This window comes from Macrotis lagotis, chromosome 3, assembly GCF_037893015.1.
Source record: "Macrotis lagotis isolate mMagLag1 chromosome 3, bilby.v1.9.chrom.fasta, whole genome shotgun sequence".
NCBI classification, from domain to species: Eukaryota; Metazoa; Chordata; class Mammalia; order Peramelemorphia; family Peramelidae; genus Macrotis; species Macrotis lagotis.
This window is the reverse complement of record NC_133660.1, coordinates 278,538,805-278,562,114: the sequence shown is the minus strand read 5'-3', so window position 1 is coordinate 278,562,114 and position 23,310 is coordinate 278,538,805. Positions and strand designations below refer to the sequence as shown.

Here is a 23,310-nt window from a genome sequence, read left to right as displayed (position 1 = left end):
GGGCAGCTAGGTGGCACAGTGGATAGAGCACCAGCCTGGAGTCAGGAGGACCTGAGTTCAAATGCGGCCTCAGGCACATCATAATTACTTAGCTGTGTGTTCCTGGCCAAGTCACTTAACCCTACTGCCTTGCAAAAATAAAAAAAAAAAGAAATGACAAGACAGCAGTTGGGTGGGTATGGGGGGGTGGGGGGGTAGAGGGGTTGGAAGAGTCAAGGGCAATGTAAAGATTTTGAATGAGGGCGACTGGAAGGCCAGCAGGTCCCTCCACAGCACTAGGATGCCCTGGAAGCATGGCAAATTTAGAGGGAACATAACAAGTTCCCTTTTGGAAGTGTTTATTTCAGGATCCGGATGGAACGTTTATGAAGACATCCTGCAGGCAGCTGGCAATGGGGGAGCAGAATTTAGGAGAGATTTTGCCTGGGGATGTGGATCTGGCAAGACGAGTGGGACAGAGCCCAGAGTCCTGGGTCTGGAGGCAGGAAGGCCTGAGTTCAAATCTGCCCCCAGATGAAGCCAGCTGCGGGATCCTGGGAAAGGCATTCCATCTCTGTCTGCCTCAGTTTCCTCATCTGTATAATGGTCATAATAATAATGTGAACATCACTTCAGTTTTCTTAAATGCTGGCTAATCTTCTAGTTGGCCTCATGGGACCCGCTAGGATCCTGCAGCTCAGGGTCGGTTGTTTCCTCTGCTGTAATCCTTCTCAAGACTCTCTCTGCATATGTGATTCATTCATGCCTGTAACTAAATCCAAGGACCCTGAAGCCCAGGTGGCCTCAACATCTCAAACCCTGCTCTTTCTGTGACTCAGCTGTGAACTGTCCCTGATCTGATTTCAGCCTTCAAACAAAATCCTCTTCCAGGAGCAGATAGCTAGTTCAGGAAGAGACCTTCTAAGCCCCTGAGTTAACCCTTCCCCTTTTATGGAGAAGGAAACTGAGGCCAAAGAAGAGTGGATGGTTTGACCAAAGTCACATGGAGAGGAACAGAGCTAGAAAGTATAGATTCCAGAGGTGAATTCTCTCATTTGACAGATTTGGAAACTGAGGCTCATAGTGTTAAGTGACTTTCCCCAAGTATCAGGAGATAATAAATCTGGACCTGGAAAGGATTTGAGTCTCCTAACATCTTATAGGGGATGAATCTGAAGTTCCCCATGGATTAATTAACTCACCCCTGGTCATACCTGTGATTGGGGTCAGAGGAAGGATCTGAACCCAAACCTCTCAATAACAAAACTAGTACTCTTTCTCCCAAACCAGGCTGCTATTATTCTATCATTCTACAGGGCAAAGGCATGATGGAGACAACCAGAAAGGGCTTTGACCACCAGGACATGCCTGTACATATGGGAACATGTGAGATACAAGCCCACATATGAACATACATAGATTCCTAGAATGTGGACCCTAGGAGAGACCTTGGGGATCACCCAGTCACCCCAGAAAAGAATGGAGCAGATAGACCTAGGGAGGAGGTCAGAATGCTGTCTGTCATAAACCAATGAGACAAAGGCTTGGGACTCATTCATAACGGAAATCACACTTAAGCTTGGGCCACCTTCCTCTTCCTGGGACGAGAACGTGTGGCTGGTCAGAGTTCAAGCTCATGTCCAAACCCGAATAAATCCTAAGGGGCTCAGATGCCAGTTTTTTTCCTTTAGGGACAGAAGCTCTTATGGGCACAGGCAGTTGGAGCTGGTGGGGCACCTGGTTGGAGGCCCAGGAAGGGACCTGCCCAAGGCCTCTGCTCAGAGTAAGGAAGCCAGGGAACCTGCCTCTGGAGGCTTAATGGCAGTGGTCCTTCTGTGCTACTAAACATCCAGCTCACCCAGAGGATCTGATGGAGCTGGAGGGAGTCCTAAAAGAAACACAAGACATGGTCCCTTGGCTATGAGAACTGTTGCCCTGGACCTCTGGCAACCCCAGCTCAGAGTGCAGGTTTGTCTCTGGCTCCAGCCCTGGACATCTCCCATGTCTGGTGGGTCTCCTAGTGACTTACGGGGCTGCTCTTCAGCAGTGACCTCTGGTGGGGGGCATTTCTAGATCCTGGGGCCTGACACATCTCTCTATTTGGTCCCTTGCTCCCAAGTCCCTTCTTCTGCCTCTTCCAGAGGTAGAGACAAGGGAGCTGCTCCAGCATCAGTGGGATCTCAAGGATAAGCTTTGCCCAGGCTAGACCCATGGGCCTGCTGCTCCCAACCCAGAGATCCTTTCCCAGTCAGCAATTTTCTGCCTTGATCAGTGCCATGGATAAAGGGCATTGGCATCAGAGAGGGTAGGGGTTCCTTGTAGGACTGCAATAAAATAACAAATTCCAGATGTGGGGGTATCTGGCTTGTTCTGAGATGTAGGAGAGGAGCAAAGGAAGGACAGTGAGAGACAAGAGGCAGAGAGATTAAGGCTAGGAATCCAGGAAGCACTTCCTCACCCTGGGAGTGATCCAAAAGAGACATGGCTACCCCACAGGTAGTGAGCTCCCCTTTCACTGGAGGGATGCAAGCACAGACAGGATAGTCACTTGTTTGGAGTGTTAAGGACTGAATCAATTGGAAATCATTTAGAGTCATCTCTGCAATGTTTTGGGTAGAGTACCAGACCTGAATTCAGGAGACCCAAGTTAAAATTTGACCTTAGACACTGAGTGACCCTGGGCAAGTCACTTAACTAACCTCTGTCTCACTTTACTCACCTATAAAATAGAGATAATAGCACCCACCTCCCAGGTGTGAGGATCATTGGGGATTCCAAAGTGATTGTAAGTCTGACAGAGTGTCTAACTGTGGTGATGGAAGCATCCTGAAGACCTGCCTCTGATCTCCGGTTTGTGTTTTTTTAGTGGGGTGCAGGTGGGTGAAGGGCTGCTGTGGAATCACTGGCATTAAACATCGCACTCTGGGCTCCTGGGGTAACTAGGCAGTCTTACAATCCTTCCAAGAGATGGCAGCATTCTCATTGAGGATTCTGGGATCCTCTGTGTGGAAGTCTGACCTAAGCTTTTCTCTCTCCTTCCTTCCCCATCTTCTATTATGGGTCCCTTAAGCCAACCTTGTATTTTATAGGCAAAGAAACTTCCTGGATCTTGGAGGGATGTCCCAGAGATGGAAGGAGACTTGACCAAAGTCACTTAGGAAGGGACTTTGGGGGCCATCTTGTCTCACTTCCTTACTTGCCAGTCTGGGAAGGTTTTGTGGGTCACCTGATGCTTGGGCTTCTAAACCCAATGAAGAAAACGTCAATTCCTCCTTCCCTGATAGTTCTTTTCCTTTTGCTTCTGGAGCCAAGGCAATGGGCTTCTTTTTTCTTGAATGGGGGAGGGTCACAAAACCACTTTCTATTGTGATACTTCATCTATGTCTCATGAAATTGAGGTTGCCCCTCCCTCGTTTTACATGTGAGGGAACTGAAACAGAGACAGGTATAATGACTTGCCCAGGATGATATGGGTGGGAGGCTGCCAAGTTGGGATTCAAACCAGCTCCTCTCATTCCATGTTGAGTGTTCCTTTAAAGGATCAAACATTTGTTTGAGGATTAAGCAGTCGAGGATCTCCTTGGGAAGTCTCTGCCTCCACTGCAGAACACTTCCAAAATCTGACCACCATGATTCCCTTCAGGAAATCTGTGACTAGAAGCACATGTATCAACATATATGTATGTGTTTTAGCCTGCATGATCTCCAAAAGCCATAGATGCAGGTTCAAACACCTCCAGTTATTCTGTCTTCAACTTGAAGCCCAGTCTCCAGGGATGATGCAATGGTTGAAGGATCTCTGGGCTGGTCAGGAAGACAATAGTCCTACTGCATTCCAGTCCAACTGGGATGTCCCTCTCCTGGACTTGGCTCCCTCTCTGTCAAAACGTGGGGATTGGGCAAAATGCTGCCATCAGCCAGACTGAGGTTCGGTGTCCTCTCATGGACCACCCTTGGGTTGTTCTCTCTTCTACAGTGATTGCAATCCTCATTGGCACCTTGGAGAACACCCAGGTTCTCTCAATGTTCTGCTTGTGTTACTCCTCCCAGGAAGCCCACCTTGAATACTGTCATCTTCCTCTCCACCCTCCCCTGGAAAATGACTTCTTAGCTCTTAGACTCTACATTTTCTAGGCATCTGCTATGGTAGGATGATCATTTTCTACCAATAGAATATCAGTTGCTTGAGAGGCAGGATGGTTTGATTTTTTTTTTCTCTATCCCCAACACCCAAGAGTAAACTGAAGAGCTGAATTAAGTCGAATTAGAAAGAACTTAGTCAAGTCGCCCACTAGAGACCCCCCACGAGAGATTATCCGTTCTTTGTTTGAAGGCTAAGGCTAGACCGTTCTTTTTCTTAAGTCTCTTCCACTATGGACAGCCTTCCCTAACTCAATCCAACATAAATCTAATGTCTCTGCATTGCTGCTCTCTCCCTCACACCTATTTCTGTCACTTTCTTCTTCCAGGTGATGTCTTTTCCTTTGGTGAAATGTGTGTGGAACCCAGTTTTAGTAGACAAAGGGTCATAAACCAGACTGGAGAACAGTAATGCCTCCTGCTCCCACCCCTCCCAGTTTTCCAGAACCAAGCAGTTGCTCCTTTTCAACTTCTTACCAGTTTCTGGAAAGAGCTGGCTGTGCCTAGACCTGGGGCTTGATAAAACTCTTTGAGGGACCTAGTGGAGGCCCCTGATCCATGACAGCCCATTTTTTAAGAAGAGGTATCTTTGGAATTTCAGGGAACCCCTAACTGAAGCCTTTGGTCATTCTAATTGGAGAAGCCTAAATGAGCTGCTTGTATTTTCCAAGGCTGGCACTCAGCTGTTTTCTCAGTGGACCATTTTAGAACTTGCTCCGGGATGCTCGAGCCCCCCAGGTGAGGCATCCCCCCCTAGCACTTACTTACCTTGTACTGAGGCTAGCGGTTTTGGTTCCAGTCGGCGAATCCAATCCTTCCCCTGGTTTCGTTGACTTCTCTCGGTTCATTTGCTGCAGGATTGAATTCAATTCACTAATGACATTTGCCTTTGGGCCTGAGAGAATCGGGCTTTTGACCTCGGGGGCATCCCCCCACAGCTTGGAGGTCCTTGGCTGGAGACCCTTGATGGTACCCCCTGGCTGGGCACTCCCAGGCGGCGGGGGCGGTGCCGGGGCCTGCACAAAGCCATCCGCATTCTCTTCGAGCAGGGGGTCTTTGTGAGGTGCATTGCTTTTGGTGATCATGGGCTTCATTTTTGGCTTCGGAGGTACAGGGGGCTTGTCAACCAGAAATGCCTGCCCATCTGCATAGACCGTACATGTGTCCAGGGTCTCGCCCCCTTCCGAGGACAAGGTGGAGATACTGGACACGGTGGAGATAGTGCTGGTTGTCTCAAGATGGTGGTCACTGCTACTCCGGCTGTCCACCTCCTCGATCCCGGAGTCAGTGACATTATCAAAACTTTCTGGGGGTGGCAGGAACGAGGCTGGCAAACAGTTTGAAAGACCTGCCGGTTTCTTACTGTCTATGGAGTTGGCTGATTGGCTGGGGGTGAATGAAGGGGACTGGGGGGAGTCTTTCCTCGGCTTCCCCAGATCTGTGGGAGGGGGAGTTGGAGCAGCCCGGTCATCAGGGATATCAAAACTGTTTGCAAACTCTAGGGGCGGAGGCAATGGTTCTGTAAAAATAAAATCTTCGTCTAGATCCACGGATGCCAGAGGAGGGGGCGGGATACGGAAGGGCAAGACGACCGGCTCGTCCACAGAGCCCGCCGCCGCCATCACCTTGCCTGGGCCGGTGGCGGCCGAGACCTGTAAAGCACCTTCGGTTTCGGGAATGCTTTCGGGCACCTCGGATGGAGAGCGTTCTGGCTCTGGGTTCATGTCTGCTTTCTCCTCTTCCTCTTCAGGGGAGTCGTCGGCCTTAGTGGCATCCACGGTGTGGACCATCAGCAGGCCGGCAGTCTTTTGTTGGGAGGTATCCACAATACTGATGAGCATGTTCTTCTTCTCATCTCCCTTTCTGTCCTTGTCCATCTCGTACTTGTTCTCCGTCTCCTGCCTCCTCAGTGGGCCGCGGGTGCCCTGCCTGGACATGGAGGGAAAGGCGGGCTCCATGTTGGGCCGCATTTTGGTATCAATGTACAGGGGCTTGTTCAGATCCGCTTTGGTCACTTCCCCCTTGCCAGGACCTTGCTGAGTTTCTTTCAAAGCTCTATCCCTGGCTGAGAGGGCCAGAGCCAATGGGGAATTGGGGTCTAGTAGCCTTCCGGTGAGGGGATGGACATAGTTATCGGGGCTGACCGTGCTCCCACCCTTGGCGGCCGGCCCGGTGTTGTTCTCAGGACCTTTTGCTTTGGGGATGGAATTCAATGTCCTCACACCGCTGGGGTCACTCGGGCTGCTGGCCTCGATGCTGCCAAAATGGTTCTCAGGCTCCCTCGGGGCTGCTGCTGGAGTAGGCGATGGCAATTGGCCCAGGCCATCCTCAGTGTCAAACATCTCTTCCTCTGGGAATGTGGAAGGCCTTGTCCTGGGCAAGGGTGGTCCCAGGCCCAGTCCCACGTCCTCATCTCCCAAGTCTGTGGAAAGGAAGGCCGGTGAGTTCCTCCGGGCCTCCAGCCTCTTTTCCCTGTCCCGGACGGCTCCAGCGATGGCCGCTGCGAAGGGGCTGCTGACACCCAGGCTGTCGTCCGGCCGCAGCTGCCCAGGCGGCTCGCTGGCCTGAGCGTCGATCTCCATGCTGCTGCCCTGGCTGCTCTTGCCGCTGCTGCTTGTGGATGGCTCCTTCACGATGATTGTTGGGATGGGGATGGAACAGGTTTTCTCGGGACTGTCCTCTACATTGGACTGCTTCACCAACATCCCCTTCCTCCTGGCTGGCTTGGCCGGGACATAAACAGCCTTGCTGGCAATCTTCCCCACTTCGGAATAGGGGTTTTCTGGCATTTGACCCCGTTTGTTTCTGAAGTTTGCCTGGGCGGCAGCATTCCGATTGTACAGGTCTTCTGAGTCAAGGGAATAGCGGTCCAGCTCTCTCCGATAAAACATGCCCTTCTCTCTCATCACTGTGCCGATGCTCTCGGGCCGAGTGGAAGGCGAGACCTTGGGAATGGCATTCTGATTGAAGGGGGGCTTGATGGTCCCATAGGGTCTGGCCGTTGGGGATTTGGGTGAGTTGTAAGCTGTTGGGGAGGGTGGTGGTGGTGAAGGAGGCAAGGACTGGGGAGGAGGAGGGATATCTTCGGAGGTATCGGGCATGGACAGGCTTCTTGTGAACTTTAGCATTGGGGGAGCCAGAAACTGGCGCTCTTCCTCTGTTATTCCTGGAAACAGAATGAGTGAGACATGTTTGTTATCTGGTCACTTCAATGTTGCACATTCTGCTGGTTGGTCACTTCTCTAGCAACAAATGAAGACATGCATAAGACACTCACACATATCCACACAAGAGCAGAGCATTACCCAAGTCATTAACTGGCCCATTTCTGGGCCAAGAGAAGAAATCTCTCCTGTGGGGGATGTAAGGAAAGGTCAGGCTGTATGCTGATGACTGCCTGGAGGGGCTTTTAGTGGCAGCCGGGTCTGATCTGAGTCAGGAATAGGCTTTGGGGATCATGGGAAAGGGTCCCAAGTTGGCCATCTGTGGTCACTCTCCCTTGAAGGGATTTGGATCAGGATATTTGGAAGATGTATGCTTTCTGCATGGGCAGAACCTGAGTCTCTGGCCTTACAAGTATTTATCTCTTGCCCACTGAACTGACTGATCACAGATGGAGTTTTGGATGATTCCTGCCTCTCCCCCTCCATCATGGGATTTGGGTCTGCAACTTACTCCCTTTTCCATTATTGCCATCCTCTTTGGACTCCCAGCTTCCTCAGGACCAATAAAATCATCCCGGGGTGGAGGGGAGGGGACTGGGGTTGGACCAGAATTTAATAACATTATAAAGCCTATACAGGAATGCTATGTGCCACAAAGTCATCTTTGCTGACCAATCCAAATGCTTTCCTAACATGAGAACATTATGGAAAGCTGCAGGTCGGGTTGTTTGGGGGCTGGGAGATGCCCTTCACAATCATTCAAAACTGAAAACACAGCAGACCAATGAAAGGCAAGCAGAGACACAGAACATGGACCACTGGATGCAGAGGACCACTTTGTGATGCAGGGGTGGGGGGCATGCAAGTTTGCAGAGAGGGAGCCGAATGAGAGCTTTTTAGTAAAATAAATTCCTATGATGAACTAATCATTGATTGAGATTTAAAAAAACACAACAACTTTCATTCGATAAGGGTATTCTCAATGGCACATACTCCTTGGGGAAAGCATCCTTGGCATCACCAATGCTTTTGGGACGACCGAGGGCTCGGAGTCACCACTGGCTCCAGGTGCGTTGGCCAACGGTTGAGTTTCCAAGGAGCCACCATTGACGAATACACCTTATGGAGCAAAGGGTGTTACATTGAAATTACAGATTTTAGACTATATAGATTCACTAACCTGATAGAAAGATTCTGCTGTCTGATAAGAGGAAATCAGTGGTTATTAACGGGGTTAGTTACCAGAGCCAATCATCCACTATGGCAACTTAGCTGGTCACACTAGACTATAAGCATAAGTCATTCCCATGACCGGCTGGTTAGCAGCATGGCCCACCTGAACCCCAGCCCACTAACATACAAGCCACATGCTAACAGGAAGAATGCAGAAAACACTTCTCGATGATTAGGCCTCAAAACGACATTGCAAAGCACCCCCCTCTTCCAGAACACAGAGAAGTTTCCCTGGAAACGCAGAGTTCGAACTCCCCAAACATGGTGTTTGAGACATGCACTGTGTGGGCACTTCTGGTTGCATAAGACACCCCACTTATAGCCCCTGAATGGGCTCCTGCTGCACTGACCAAGGGGACTCTTCTGCCTTAAATGGATGGGCTGGGTTCAAATGAGAACGTTTATTTTTCCCTTTAAATTAATGGGGTTCTGGGTGACATTTGTTTCAGAGAAAAAATGCAGTTTTAGCTCATTTTCTTTCCTGAGTTTATTCTGAGTTCAGCCCAAGCCCCCAGAGCAGAGAAAGCTCTCATGTTCATATTCCCCAAGATGGCGCACCACAGACTTCAACAAATTCATTCTAGTACAGTAGGGAAAATGCTGGGGCCTTGGAAGGTGAATGCTCATGAAGAGAGAGGTCTGACAGCTCTACAAGGGATGCCGAGCTTACACCATATTAGGGAAACTCTAGCCCAAGATGTCTTTTGTTTATGGGATTGGTTTAGACAGAAAAGTTGTAACACAACTTGGAATATATGAAACTGGGTCAGATGAGCCTGGAGGGCAGGTAGGACTAGAGTCCTGAGCTCTTGGGAATTGGGCAGCAGGCAGGTTGCTGGGGAAGAGAGAAAAAGGCAGCCAAAGGGTTGCGGTACCCTGGGGTGTGTCTGCTGGTTGTCTGCCTCCTCCCAACCTGGCTCTTAGGGAAATCTCCCCCACTCTCACTTGGGCAGGGATGGGGGCTGCTTCTCAGAAGAATGACCACACATCTTACCTATTGATTTCTGCCTTCTCATCGTACCTCGAGGGATGCCCAGGAATGGGACCTTTGGACTCCCTGGGACTGTAGGGGTCATCACTGCGATTCCCTGCCGTTCATAAATGGACTGTAAAGCAAAGAGTACATGGGTCAGGACCAAGAGAGCTAGAGAGAAATAAACCAAAGAAAAGAGAAGCATGGTCAAGGGCTGGGGGGTTCCTAGGTTGTGTTCTGCCAGAAGGACCCAGAGGTTAGGCACAGAATCTTAATCTTAGCCTCTCTGAGGTAGAAGGTGGAGATTTCTCCTCTTCAAAAGAAGTTTCAAATAAGAGTAGGAAATCTCAACAGTAGACTGGGGTAGACTTGAACTTCAATCTTACTACCTCCTTGTCCATTCACTCAATAGACATTTCCTGAACACCACCTTGGGGTTGGAGCCTATGCTAGGGTTTCTTCTCGACTCCTCAACTTCCTTTGTAATGTCTCTACTATGAACAAAGGGTTTATATAAGTGTCAGGAGAGACCTTGGCAAGATACTGTCCCTCCTAGTCTGGAAACAAAAAAGATATTGGTTCTTCAAGCTCCAAATCTAGAATCCTAAACCCTATGTAGGGAGACCTTATAAACAAACTCCAATCTGCCAGATCTTTCCTACTGGTTGGACCTTGGGTCAAGACCATGAAGGTCCTTGTCTCAATACTGCCCAGAAGGGGAACCATGGGAGGCCATTTTCTGCCATTCATAATCTCATCATTGGTAGTAATAAGGTGCATATTCTAGGGGGAATGGGATTCAGGAGAGATATATCTGAGCTTTGACCAGGTGAGGAAACCATGGTCTGACACATGGACACATTGCTTTGGGTGAGGGGAAGGCTAGGTGGAGCTGAAGATATGTGGGGTGGGATGGGAGGGATCTGGAGATACCTCCTCAGCCAAAGAAGATTTAGGGGAGATCACTAAGCGACAGAATGGGAAAGCTAGTGGGAAGAAAAGTAAACTCCGGCCACTCATCCATTTCATTGGATGTTGACTCTGCTGTCTAGTTAGCCCCAGACCAAAGGAGAGTTCCACCTGAATTATTTCAGTTTACTATTTCCAGGGGACTTTGACCATGTGCATACATGCATGTAAGCAATGTAGCAACATGCCTGCACAAACAGCTGTCCCAGAAATGGGGGGGCAGGACAAAGAACTGAGTTTCTCGTTGCATTACAAACTCATTCATCCCATGCAGAATTGAATGCATTGGACATTCATGAGTTTGGAACTGTTGGACCTGGCTAGGATACCCACTGGTTCACTGGTAATACTTTGTCCATAGTTGGTGTTTAATAAATACTTGTCATGATGACCCTGGTGGGGGGAGAGGGAAGGCCTCATTTAATGTCTGAACCTCAATTTTTTCCTCTTTCTATGGGGGACATCCAGGCCTTAGAGATATCATAAAGAAGTTTTTTTTTTTTTAGTTTTTGGTAAGGCAGTGGGGTTAAGTGACTTGCCTAAGGCCACACAGGTAATTATAAAGTGTCTGAGGCTGGATTTGAACTCAGGTCCTCCTGACTCCAGGACCAGTGCTCTATCCACTGTGCCACTTAGCCGTTCCAAGAAGAAGGTTTGAAAGTTTTATGGAAAATGTTAGTATAGTTCTGTACTGGAAGAGCCTCAGGGGGTTTGGAACTCTTATGGCTGCTAGACTCCAGGTCCATTGTCACAGGGATAATTCTTCTCTCATGTTATCCATCTCAGGACAGAAGGAATACAGTGCCCATTGAGCCATCAGATTCAAGTTTATTGGTGATTTCCTTCATAATAATACTTTGAGGCAAGAAAAGCAGTAAAAATCCAATCCAATAAATCTGGCTCCTGAGGTAGATGGAATAAATTATTCCTTATCTTATCTGATGGTAAGCGGTGGGGAGAATGGGAGTATGCCATCTGGCAGCATCCTGTTATAACTCATTCTTGATAGGTAGGTGCTGAGCTCGATTGCTTTTAAGCTACTGAAAGACAGATGAATGTTGTCAATGCCCTGGAAATTTCAGCAGCTGGGAGCATATCCCTGGCTGCCCTGCCCTAGTTACAGCCCTGACTGCAAGTGTTATTATTCTCTTTTTCCAGAGGAGACTTTAAGGGATGACATTATATGTCTGAGTTGGGTTCTGAACTTAGGTCTCTTGAATTCACATCTGGCCCTCTTTTCACACTGTTCTATCAGTTCTCAGAATAATAGTCAACCTCTTTGCTACTGTACAATGTGGGGTGCCCTCATCAGAGAGGGGGCTGTGCTTCCTGAGTGTGGCAGAATGGAAGCAGCTCAAAGGAGATGAGAGAGGCAGAAGTTTAGAGTAGCCACCCCAGGTGTTCAGCTGGACTGTTTGTGCTTGGCCTGTGGTGGAGCATTCCAGGGTCCTATGGGTCTGTTCGGACATGCTGTAACTTGCTTCTAACATGGTGATGCCGTTTTGATCTTTGATAATGAAAGACAAGAACGAACACCTAACTGATGAAACTAGGGTTAAACATCTCACCTTCTGGGATGACATGCTTGCTTTCCATTTCACTTTATTCGGGTTTATGGCAGATTATAGAAAAGCATTCTAACACCTTCACCTCTCTGTTTCAGTTCAATCATGACCCTTGTGCTTGGGAAGGGCTCTCAAGCTTTGTTCTCTTGGGTTCCATTAATGGTGGAAATAACTTGGCCCTGGGCATCCAAAGACTTGGGTTCTAGCTCAGACTTTCTAACTGGTAAGCTGTGTGTCCCTGGGTAAATCAATGCAGCTCTCTGAACCTTACTTTATAAATTCATAAAATGTGGGATTATTGGTCCTAAGATTAGGCATTTCTAAGGATTTTAGAGATCATTTAGCGCTCTCATTTTATAAGTGAAGAAACTGAAGGTCAGAGAAGGGAACTTACCCAAGGTTACACAGTCAGAACGGTGGAATTCCAATAGGATAATTCATAATTGTAAGAGATGACATTGACATTGAATCTTTAAGGTTGTGAAGCTTAGTCTGGCTCTTGAATTTAGGTGGTTTTTTTTAGATTTTTGCTAGGCAATGGGGTTAAGTGACTTGCCCAAGGCCACACAGCTAGGTAATTATTAAGTGTCTGAGGGTGGATTTGAACTCAGGTCCTCTCGACTCCAGGGCTGGTGCTCTATCCACTGCACCACCTAGCTGCCCCAGTTTTTTTTTGGCAAGGCAATGGGGTTAATTGACTTGACCAAGGTCACACAGCTAGGTAATGATTAAGTGTCTGAGGCCACATTTGAACTCAGGTCCTTCTGACTCCATTGTGTCACCCAACCACCCTCCTAATTGTATTTCAATAGAATTGATTTTCTTTATAATTCTATGTATTTTTCATGTTTAGAAACAAATTTCTGAGAAGGGCCCCATTACTTTCATGGGATCTGCTTGGAAAAAGGTTGTGAAGACAAAGTCTCAAAGCCAGGCTCTCCTATTTCCTTTTTCCCTGGCTCCCATATTTGAGGAAAAAAGTGGCTTTCCCCTAGGATATCTTCCCATTTTCCATCTCCCTCATCCCTCAAAGATCCACAAGACAGTGGAAAGAGAGCTGGATTTGAAGTCAGAGGCTGTGGGTTCAAATCCCAGCTCTGACACTCCCTGCAAGGTCAACCTTGGGCCAGACACTTGGGCCAGCCTATTTCTGTTACTATAAAATGAGACAGTTGAAATAGATTGTGTCTTCCATTTCTAAGTCTCCAATCTCTCCCTATGTGTTGTTCTTTCTCTGCTGCTCACAACAGGTTTCTGCCTTGTTTCCCCCTTTTAAAAATGCTACTGTACTATCTGCTCTCTATCTCTTCTCCCTTTCACTCTTAAGATCAGATAATCCTCTACAAAAGGTTTCCTTATTTCCTCACTTCCCACTCACTTTGCAGTCTCCTGAGGTCTGACTTTCAGTCTTATCACACAAAGTGACCAGTGGATTCCTAGTGAACAAAGCTAGCATTTCTTATTTCTCATCCTTCTTAACCTCTCTTTAGCTCCGGACACTGTTATCCACCCTTTCTGGGTCACCTTTCACAAAAATCCATCCAGAGACATTTGGACATGTTCCAGGCTTCCATTTTTTGTCTTTCTTCCCTTCCCTCTCTGACTACTCCTTCTCAGACTTCTTGGTTGGATCTTCATCCCCGGTCCTACCCAAGACTTTACTTCAGTCCCTCTCATCTTCTGTTTGATACTTCTTTGTTAGACAGCTCCCATGGGTAAAAGTTTAATACTATGAAGATGACATGACACAGCCCAGCTTGCCTTTTCCTTCTGAATGCTGGTCTGGCATCCTCAGTTGCCTGTTGGATTCATTCCCATGGAATTCCCAGTCACATCTCAAATGCACAATTCATTCTCTTTCGTCATAAAATCTGCTGTTCCTGCAAACTTCTCTATTTCCATTGGGGTCCCCCATCTTCCCCATCACCCCAATTTCTGCCTTCAGGGTCATCCTTGATTCCCATAACCCAAATCTGAAACCTGCTGGGGTTTTTTTCCCTGTCATTGCTACCATATCAATGTGCACCTGTGTTGTTCTTCCCTTTACCTAGTGTAGGTCACCTCTTCCATGGACAACTCTAATACCATCCTGATTGGCTTTCTGGTTTCCCATTTCTCCCTTCTCTTATTCAACCTCACTTCATATAGCTGCAAAAAAAAATTTTCTGAGGCACAGGTCACTCTCCAGTTTAAAAACAACCAATGGTTCCCTACTACCTAGAGTATAAAATATAAAGTTGTCAGTCTATGTCTGTAGAAATCTGGTTCCCACCTATGTTTATAATCTTATTTCTTATAATTCCTCTACTTTCAGGCAACTTGGACATATATATATATATATATATATATATATATATATGCCCATTTTTTTGTTTTTTTGTTTTGCAAGGCAATGGGGGTTAAAGTGACTTGTCCAAGGTCACACAGCTAGATAATTATTAAGTGTGTGAGGCTGGAATTGGAATCAGGTTCTCCTGACTCCAGGGCAGAAGTTCTATCCACTGTGCCACCTAGCTGCCCCTGGCCATTTCTTAACACTCTTTTTCTCACCTTTATGTATATGAACAAGCCATTCTCTATAACTCCAAGTTATGTTGCCTCCCATGTTCCCTTCTTAGGAAATTTATCTTCATCTCTGCCTCAGCTCAGATGTCACTTTTGTTCAGCCTTCCCAGATATTCCCCTGGCACTTGTATTCTTTTCCCCCCAACACCTTTTGTGATTATCTGAGCATTTCTCCCTCCCGTAAGCCCCTTGAGGGTAGATAGTGGGTATTTTCACCCCCATTGTATTTCTAGCACCTGGGACAGCACCTGGCAAGGGCATTCATGGCATTGAAGTGTTCTTTCTTTTGATCATCACCAGCTGCTTTCTCACCAAAAGGTTACCTCAGGGGGTCCATTAGAGAATAGCTCTCTATGTATCTAGAATTTTTGTTTGACCAGATTAGTGAATTCCTTGGTATAGGAAGTTTTGTTTTAACCAATACAGTTTGGCATCTGCTGGGTAGAAAACTGTGGTTCAGATTGCTTTAGAGTGACTTGCCCAAAGTCATACAGCTAATAAGTGGCTGGGCTGAAATTTGAACCCAGATCTGACTCATTAGCTTCCTTCCCAGGGAGTAGAGGGGTGTATAAATCTAAAGTCCAAAGACAGAATTTGCTTTATGGTCTCTGATCCCTCTGATCCCAGGATGTACCACTTACATCTCAACTGGGCTGGAAAGCTGCCAGCAGGACACCTCCCTCTGCCTGGCCCTCACCCCCAGCAGCTATCACACTCACATTCATGTCTGCCACGGATGGGAAGCACCTGCTGGTCGGCCGCTGCTTGATGGTGGCTACTCTTGATTCCACAGTCACATTTTCTGCTGTCCTTGATGGCTTGGTAGCTGGTACAACTTCATCGACTTTATCTGCAACAGATAAAATCTCACTAAATGAATCAAGTTGGCCAAGTCCCATCCCACCCCCCCAAAATAGGACCCCAAGTCTCATAAGGTTGAAGGACTGAGTCCTCCAAATGCCAAAGTGTCTCTTTCGCATTTTAACAAGGCAAGAGGTCAGCCCCAGGGTGGGGGTGCAAGCCAATGGCGGTCTACCGCTGCTGCCAGACATGCATGCTAGGAGCGCTAAGCCTGCATGCAGCCCAAGTTTACTTAGGGTCACTCGAAAAACCATCCTCTTCTTCAAACCTTCAAAATGTGAAGGGTGAAAATCTATATAGAAATGGAAAGAAAACCTTTAGCATGGGGCCCCTGTGTCTGACAGAGAACGGGAGAGAGGCTTTCAGCACCATGGGGCCCTTCGGCCGGGTGAAGGTGACAGAAGGCTTTGGACAATTTCTTTCTGCTAACACTCTCGTGTCTTCTCACAAAAAGGTCTTCACTCCGGAGGGCCATTAGGAACCACGGCTCTATGTTTCTAGATTTTGGCTTGACCAGACTGGTGAGTTTGTCATAGGGAGCTTTGCTTTTCCCAGTGCTAACTGGCACCTACTTAACTGATAATTTTAGAGAGTTGCCTGGAGCACCTAGAGGGAGTTGCCTTACCCATGGTCCCATGGCCCTTATAGGCCAAAGGCAGAACTTGAACCCAGGTCTTTCTGGCTTTGAGACCAGCCCTCTCTCCATTCCCAGGTCTGCAAGGTAGAGGATAAACCTGAACTTTGTTTTTCAATTCACAGCAGAGGGGTATTCAGGGAAGATGCTCAATTGATCATCAGGTAATGAAATAAGGCAAATAATTAAAATGAACACTTTTAGACCTTTGAAAGAAACCAGAAAAACCACAGATTTCATTCTAGAAAGTCATCTTGATCAGCCTCCTCTTCAGCCAAGGAAACTGAGGCCCATGAAACTTAAGTGACTTGCACAAGGTCATACAGATGACCCATTGAAGAATCAGGATTCAACACACTTCCTTGCCACAATTCCTGACTCCCTCCAAGACATTCCTCTTCTGACTCTGTTAGGCCATCATGGCTTCAAGCCTTCATGGACCTTCCCATTTCTCTTCGAAAAGGAATCTAGGAGATATGGTGATTTGTCTTGGTATGTGTGCATGGGCACATGTGTGCCTGTGTGGGTGTGTCTGAAAGAAATGTGCATCGTTACTCTTCAGGCATGGAAACAAGTGAGTAACCAACTTGGCCATTGGCTAAGCGTTTGTTTCTATGACTGAAGGATGGTGATCTACATTTCTTTCACACACACGCACGCACGCACGCCCCAAGACAAGCCAGTCACCAAATCTACTGTGAAGGAAGTGGGAAGGCTGGAAACTCAGGCTGTCTTCCTCTCTGGAAGGAGAATTCCATCCTGGGATTCGGAGGCTCATTACAGCATCTGGCTCAAATTGACAGTTGAATAAATACTTATTAACTCGTTGACAGGCTCACTTGGATTAGTTGAATTGTCATTTTTTTAAAAAAATAATGTTGCATTTAGGAATTGTGGCTGACTGGTTGGGGGCTAAAGCTAATGTGAACCAGAATTTGAGGGAGACTTACACCTGAGGTCCCCAGAAACTGACTTGTGACAACTTGCAAAGTGTTAGAGGACTAGGTCTCCCTCTATTCGGGGGTGCTAGGAGACTAGGTCATAGTCCCTGCTTCAAACCCTGGTCAAATCTCTTGGTTCACCTCTAGGCCTTATGTGACCCTTCCAAGCAATAGCAGCTTATCATGGAAGACCTTGGCTGGTCAGATAGCCATATCACCAGTGGGCCTATGCTGGTGGAAGAAACCATAAAAGATGGGGAGCAAGATAGAAACCCCTAGAAGAGGAAGCTGAGGTCATAAGGTCACAGGAAATGACCATTTGATAGACACATTTGATTGTTCTAACACACAAAGAAACACACAGACACATATAAACACACACCTACCACATATAACATGTTCTCTGGCACAGAGGTACAAACATTAGACAGAGGACCCTGGACATCAGGGACAGAAGAAACATCCCACACAGATACCCCAATGGATCACAGTCCAAAGTCTCAAAGCTCCCCAGAATGGCACCAAAGCCATGCCAGGAGTTTCCCAGATCCAACTTGGGGAAGTCATTGGCTTAAAGTGGGGAGGGCCATGGGACTCAAAACTGGGGTCAGGCTTGGTGCATTTTCTTTGAGCTGCAATGAATGGGGCACCAAGAATAACAGTAAAGATAAAAGTCAACACATATATAATAAACCCTATTGGTTTACAAAGCTCTTTTCAGATGCCATCTTTTTTGATCTTCACAATGCCAGTGGGCGAGAGATGCCATTTTAGAGATGAGGATATTGAGGTCTAAGAGCGGTCAAGAGGATCACACAGCTAGTAAGTGTCTGACATGGCATTCAAACTGAGGTTTTCTAATTCCTAATCTAACATTCAATCCACTATGCCAGACTATTTGATTTGATTTAAAGGGCAACTGAATCACAGAATTATAAAAGGAAGGCTTCTGAGAAGTCCAACTCTCCAACTGAAGAGAAGAAAACATAGGCAGAGATCGGGAAGGGACTTACTCAAGGTCACTCAGCATGTTAATGGCACTAGAAGTCCTGATTCCCTATCTCAGTTCAATATACATCCGTTATAGACTAGGTATATGCAAGGCCTTGTGCTAGATATTGAGGTTACAGATGCAGAAACAGATCTTGGCCTCAAGAAGCTTACATTCCATTGAAGGGAAGTAAGGCCACAACAGGCAAATATACCATTACCTGAGGAGGGAGACTGGGGAAATTCAGTCAAATTCCTAAGATCAGAGAAAGGAGGGAGGCAGGCCAGGAGGCAGGAGTTGAGGAGGGAGAGGGAATCAGAGTATGGCCTTCAAGAGCATGAAGGTCCCAAATGGAAAGCTTCAGTTGGGAGAACAGCTAGTTTGTCTTGGAATGTTTGAGGAGGTGAGTGGAGCCAGATTGTGAAGGTCTTTACATACTAGTATGGAGCGTTTTTACTTCTCCCTAGAGGCAACAGGGAGACAAGGGAGGCTTACAAGCAGACAGTGTGTTAGGGAGTTGGTCCTGGTAGTTGTATATTGGAGTGGAGAGAGACTAGAAACGTGGAGACCAATGAGAACGACAGAGATTATGGGAGTGGAGAGGGGGGAATGGAAGTGAGGGAAACTGTAGGGGAGGGACTGAAAAGATTGGCCTGACTCACCAGAAGTGAAGAGAGACAGGGTAGAAGTAGAGATTATTCCTAATCTAACCAAACTGAGTGACTGGAAGGAGGTTTGTGTCCTCTCCTGCAATATGGACATTTGGAAAAGGGGCAGGTTTAGGGAGGAAGACAATGAGGTTCCTTTTGGACATGATACCTTTGAAAGGTATAGAGGACATCTGGGTGGGTGGTGGGTGATGGGGATGGCATTCATGAGTGAAATTAAGATGACATGTATAGATTTAAGAGTAATCTGTGCAAAGATGATGTCAAACTCATGGGGGCAGATGACGTCTCCAAGAGAGAAAGTAAATTGACAGAAAAGAAAGCTTAGGATAGAAACAGGACAAAAGGCCCAGGAATCTCCATGCTTAGGGGGAAATCCATAAAAGACAATTCAGCAGGCTGGACAGGAAGGAGGAAAATCAGGAGGGAGTAAAGGGGGAGAGTATCTAAGAGAGTGAGGTAGCTACCAGGGCCCCAAACTGAGGAAAAGGCAGAGGGGAAGGTCAAGAGAAGGGAGCTTTAGTTCCAGCAAGGAAGCTGCCCCGTAACTAATTTTTCTTGGAGATACTCCAAGAAGTGGGCGATTCTCAAGGCTCCAAAGTGCTTCTGGACAGTGATGAGCCAGACCCCCACAGCTCATGCCATACCCTGTCATAGCAGCCTCTTGCATTCATATGACCACATTATAAGACATGTTCCTTCTGAGGACCCCCCTTTTTTTGGCAAGGCAATGGCGTTAAGTGACTTACCCGAGGGCACATAGCTAGGTGATTATTAAATGTCTGAGGTTGGATTTGAACTCAGGTCCTTCTGACTCCAGGGCCAGATGGACTTTACCACCCAGTTACCCCTCTGAGAACAGTGGTACAACTGTAGCACCCACTTTCTAGATGAGGAAACTGAGGATCCAAGTAGGGAAGTCATTTGAAGTTCCATAGTGAATAAGAGCCAGAACCATAGCTGAAACCTTGGATTTCTGCCTCCTGATCATGGGCTCTTTTCCTTGGTACCCTACTCAGGGTACCCTACTCTGCCCCAAGTAGGGCACAGCTTACCCCAGCACTGTCTGGAGTTGATGAGCTCCAGGATTTGATCCCTTGGATGATGCCCGGCCTCTTCCTCCTTCTAGGTCATCAACTTGGGTGGGTGGATCCAGGATGAAGCAGAGTTTAACCCCGGGAATGTCTTATCTGCCCATGTAGCTGCTTTATCTAGGGAGCACACACCTGGGAAGGGGAGGGGCAGCTCTTCTGTCTTCTGTCTTTTTTCCTGATCCCAAGGAGCAGAGGATGCTGTCATTGTAAGAGCAGGGAAGCTGTAAGTAGGGATCAGCCTTCTGGCTCTCCAGCTCTCTTCTGGTTTCATCAATGGGCTTTGAATACTGTATGCCACATGAACACTACAGCATTGGAAACGTTCCTTCTGTGAGAGGCAGCCATAGCTGCTCCCTCTTACTCAGGTTGCTTGGGCAGTACCTGCAGCCTGTCCTGGAACTGTGGAGATAAGGCCAGTTTGTCTCTCCTACACCAGTACTTGAGGACTGCTTCTCAGAAGCCCCTTGACTGGCTCAGAAAAACTGAAATCTGATTGGTGGGCAAAGATTAGACAACCGCAAGTCTGAGCTCTGTAGATGTGATGAGAACCAGCCCTCACTGGGGTCTATGGGGTTATGACCACAGCAAGAGCCAAGACATCCTTCTGGTCCCACAGAGATAACACTTTGATGGAGAAGGCTGCAGAGGGCTTCACTGGATTTTGAATTCCTGGGAAATGAGGAGTCCCTCCATGCATGGGCTTCCTTAACCAGACCACATAATTCTCTATTCATTTCTGACAACCAGAGCCTAGAATTGCATATGACCATCCTCTACTGTGATGGCCTAGGGAGTTGGTGGAGATCACATTCTCATTGGCAAGGCTTAGATTAGAACCAAAATCATAGGAAATCAAAAATGAAAATCCAGTTTCACATATTTTTTTTTGCAAGGCAATGGGGTTAGGTGACATGCCCAAGGTCACACTGCTAAGTAATTATTAAGTGTCTGACATCGAATTTAAACTCAGGTGCTCTTGACTCAGGGCCAATGGCTCTATCCACTGAGCCACTTAGCTGCTGCCCACATATTGTTTTAGAGACAAACTAAACTCCTTGAGAATAGAGGCCGTTCTTTTGTATTCTTAGCACCTAATGTTGTCATATATCATACAACCCTCATTCTAATAAATGCTTCTTGATTTGACTAGAGATTCACAGAACATCAGAGTGTGAAGAGACCTTGGGGGCTTTACAGCCCAACTCAAATCCAACGTATCTGAGAAGTGGTCAGGCAGGTTTGCCTCCAAGAGAGGGAAGACACCATTACTGCCCAAGGGAGCCCAGTTCATGCTGGGCTAACTTTCATCATATGGAGTTTTCTTTCCATTGAGCTGGAATCTTTCTCCTTGCCCTCCTTCACCCATTGTTTCTGGTTCTGTCCTCAGGGGCCAATCAGAGGAAGCCTAACTCTTCCTTCCATGTGAAAGCTTTTCAAGTAGATGAGGACATCAATCATTTCTTGCCCCCAAGTGCTACCATTGTACTTTTATAGAAACTGAACATTTTAGAGTTTAAACTATTTCATAACAGGTTTTCTGAGAGAATAGTTAACCAAAGGCCCTTCTGAACTCTGGCACAGTGGGAGTAAGAAAAACCTCCCTCCCTGGGGTAGGAACACGTGGCTATCATGTTAGGGATTCTTCTGAACCCCTCCCTCACTTAATGTCCCATTTACAAGATTAGGGGTATCTTTACAAACTCCCCCAAACTGAGGCTTTCCATTCAAGATGAGTTTCAGCTTGGACATAAAACACACAATTAGTTGGACCTAAAGATGAAGCATAGCAATGAGGGCTTCTAGCCCTCTGCCCAATGAAGTTTGGGGTCACTAAAAATATTCCTGAGGGAGGAATGGAATAAAGAATGAAAGCAACATAGAAGCATCTGGAAGGAAACTGATTCTTTTGGGTGTTTTCCTCTGAAAAGCTACTGGGGGCAAATGTGATCCTCCTGGGGGTCACAGACAACAGTACCCTTTAAGATAAAGCCAGTCAAAATCAGATTCTATTAAGTACGTACAATTTGCCAGGCATTGGCTCATGAGAAAGCTCCAGAGGGTCTGAGCCCCTGAACATGGTGACTACATTGGGGTGATGGTGGTTACAATTAGAACTTCCTGATCATTGGGGTTGCCCAGATGGTCAGGTTGCCAAGTGAGCAACCTACCTCAAGGATAATTAGGGCTTCTCTTTCAGGACTGGCTGGGAAGTTTCCCAGGGGATGACCCCAAATGGACCAGAGCACGAAGGTCAAGGAAACACTCTGTGGGCGGCCCAATGCGGTAGGCAGAACACTGAGCAGATTCTTTCCATTTTGTGTTTCTTAGCACTTAGTAGGTATTCAAGAAACGTGTGCTGATTCAAATTGAACTGAAGTAAATGGGAGAATTAGCTACAAACATGGACGTTCTTCTCATTGGTGAATGCTGGTCAGCCCAGGGAGGTGGCGAGCTCCTTTCTCCTGACTCCACGGGCCCAATGAGGTTATGGATGTGAAAGTACTTATGTAAAGCTTTAGTACCAAGTAAATGTCCATTCTTCTCCCCCTCTGAGGATGAGATGAGAGGATGTGGACAACAGTCATATTAGATGGTCAAGCCTGCGTTGGCCTGCAATCTGTTTCTGGGTTCACGGATCCATCAGACTAGCCGAGAGTTAATATCACAGTTCTGAAGTCAACCTTAGAGCATGATGCTCCAACTCACCTCTCACTAAGCAGGAGATGCCACTACCTGCATCCTCCTCCCATTGGGGAATCTTTCCATGGACCCTCCATTGGGAGAAGTGCCAATCATGCTAGCTGATTTTCAGATTTTCCTGTTCCTGCTTCGATTCAGCCTCTTTAAATGTGCTGGCTTCCTCCATTAGAATGGAAGTTCCTTGAGGGCAAGGACCGTCTCTCTTTTTGCTTGAATTTGGGTTCCCAGTGCTGAGCACGATCCCTAGTATAGATAGGTGCTTAATAAACACATCACCTCATCAGATTCTCATTTTAAACATGAGGGAGGGTGATTGCTCCATAGCCACACAGAAAGTTAGCCAAAACTAGGATACCAGCTCAATGGTTGGCCAACATCATGAATATACACATGCCTAAACATTACCCCAGAACATTCACAAGGGCAGAGGAAAGTGTCTTGGTTTTCTTCAGCATCTGCATTTCAATGGACTACTCTCCTATTTAAAAAATTTTATTTGTTTAAGGCAATGGGGTTAAGTGACTTGCCCAAGGCCACACAGCTAGGCAATTATTAAGTGTCTGAGGCCAGATTTGAACTCAGGTCCTCCTGACTCCAGAACCAGTGTTCTATCCACTGTGCCACCTAGCTGCCCCCCCCCCCCCCACTGCTCTCCTATTTTCACTATGCCTGCCATAGCCTGTTCCTAAAGTCTGCTGGCAGATGGAAGGTCTTTGGAAAAATACTCCAGTGGGTCAAAATGACAGCTTTTGACTGATGTGATGGTCTACACAGTGGAAAGAACAGTGAATAGAGTCAGAAAGACCTGGTTTGACTAAACTTCATGACCTTGA

At 47.1% G+C, this 23,310-nt stretch overlaps 1 protein-coding gene across 8 annotated transcripts in view; it reads right to left on the bottom strand.

The window, feature by feature from the left end:
* SHANK2 (SH3 and multiple ankyrin repeat domains 2) overlaps window positions 1-23,310 on the bottom strand; it is a 675,055-nt gene that overhangs the window by 17,911 nt on the left and 633,834 nt on the right. For 6 of the 8 annotated variants that reach the window (XM_074230845.1, XM_074230851.1, XM_074230847.1 and 3 more), the window contains 3 exons: window positions 15,308-15,438; window positions 9,511-9,622; window positions 4,888-7,285 (listed from right to left, as the gene is read on the bottom strand). In XM_074230845.1, the coding sequence (XP_074086946.1) occupies window positions 4,888-7,285; window positions 9,511-9,622; window positions 15,308-15,438 (2,641 nt within the window). Of the gene's footprint in view, window positions 1-4,887; window positions 7,286-8,276; window positions 8,403-9,510; window positions 9,623-15,307; window positions 15,459-23,310 lie in introns of all 8 variants that reach the window. The other 2 variants (XM_074230853.1, XM_074230850.1) reach the window with 2 other exon arrangements.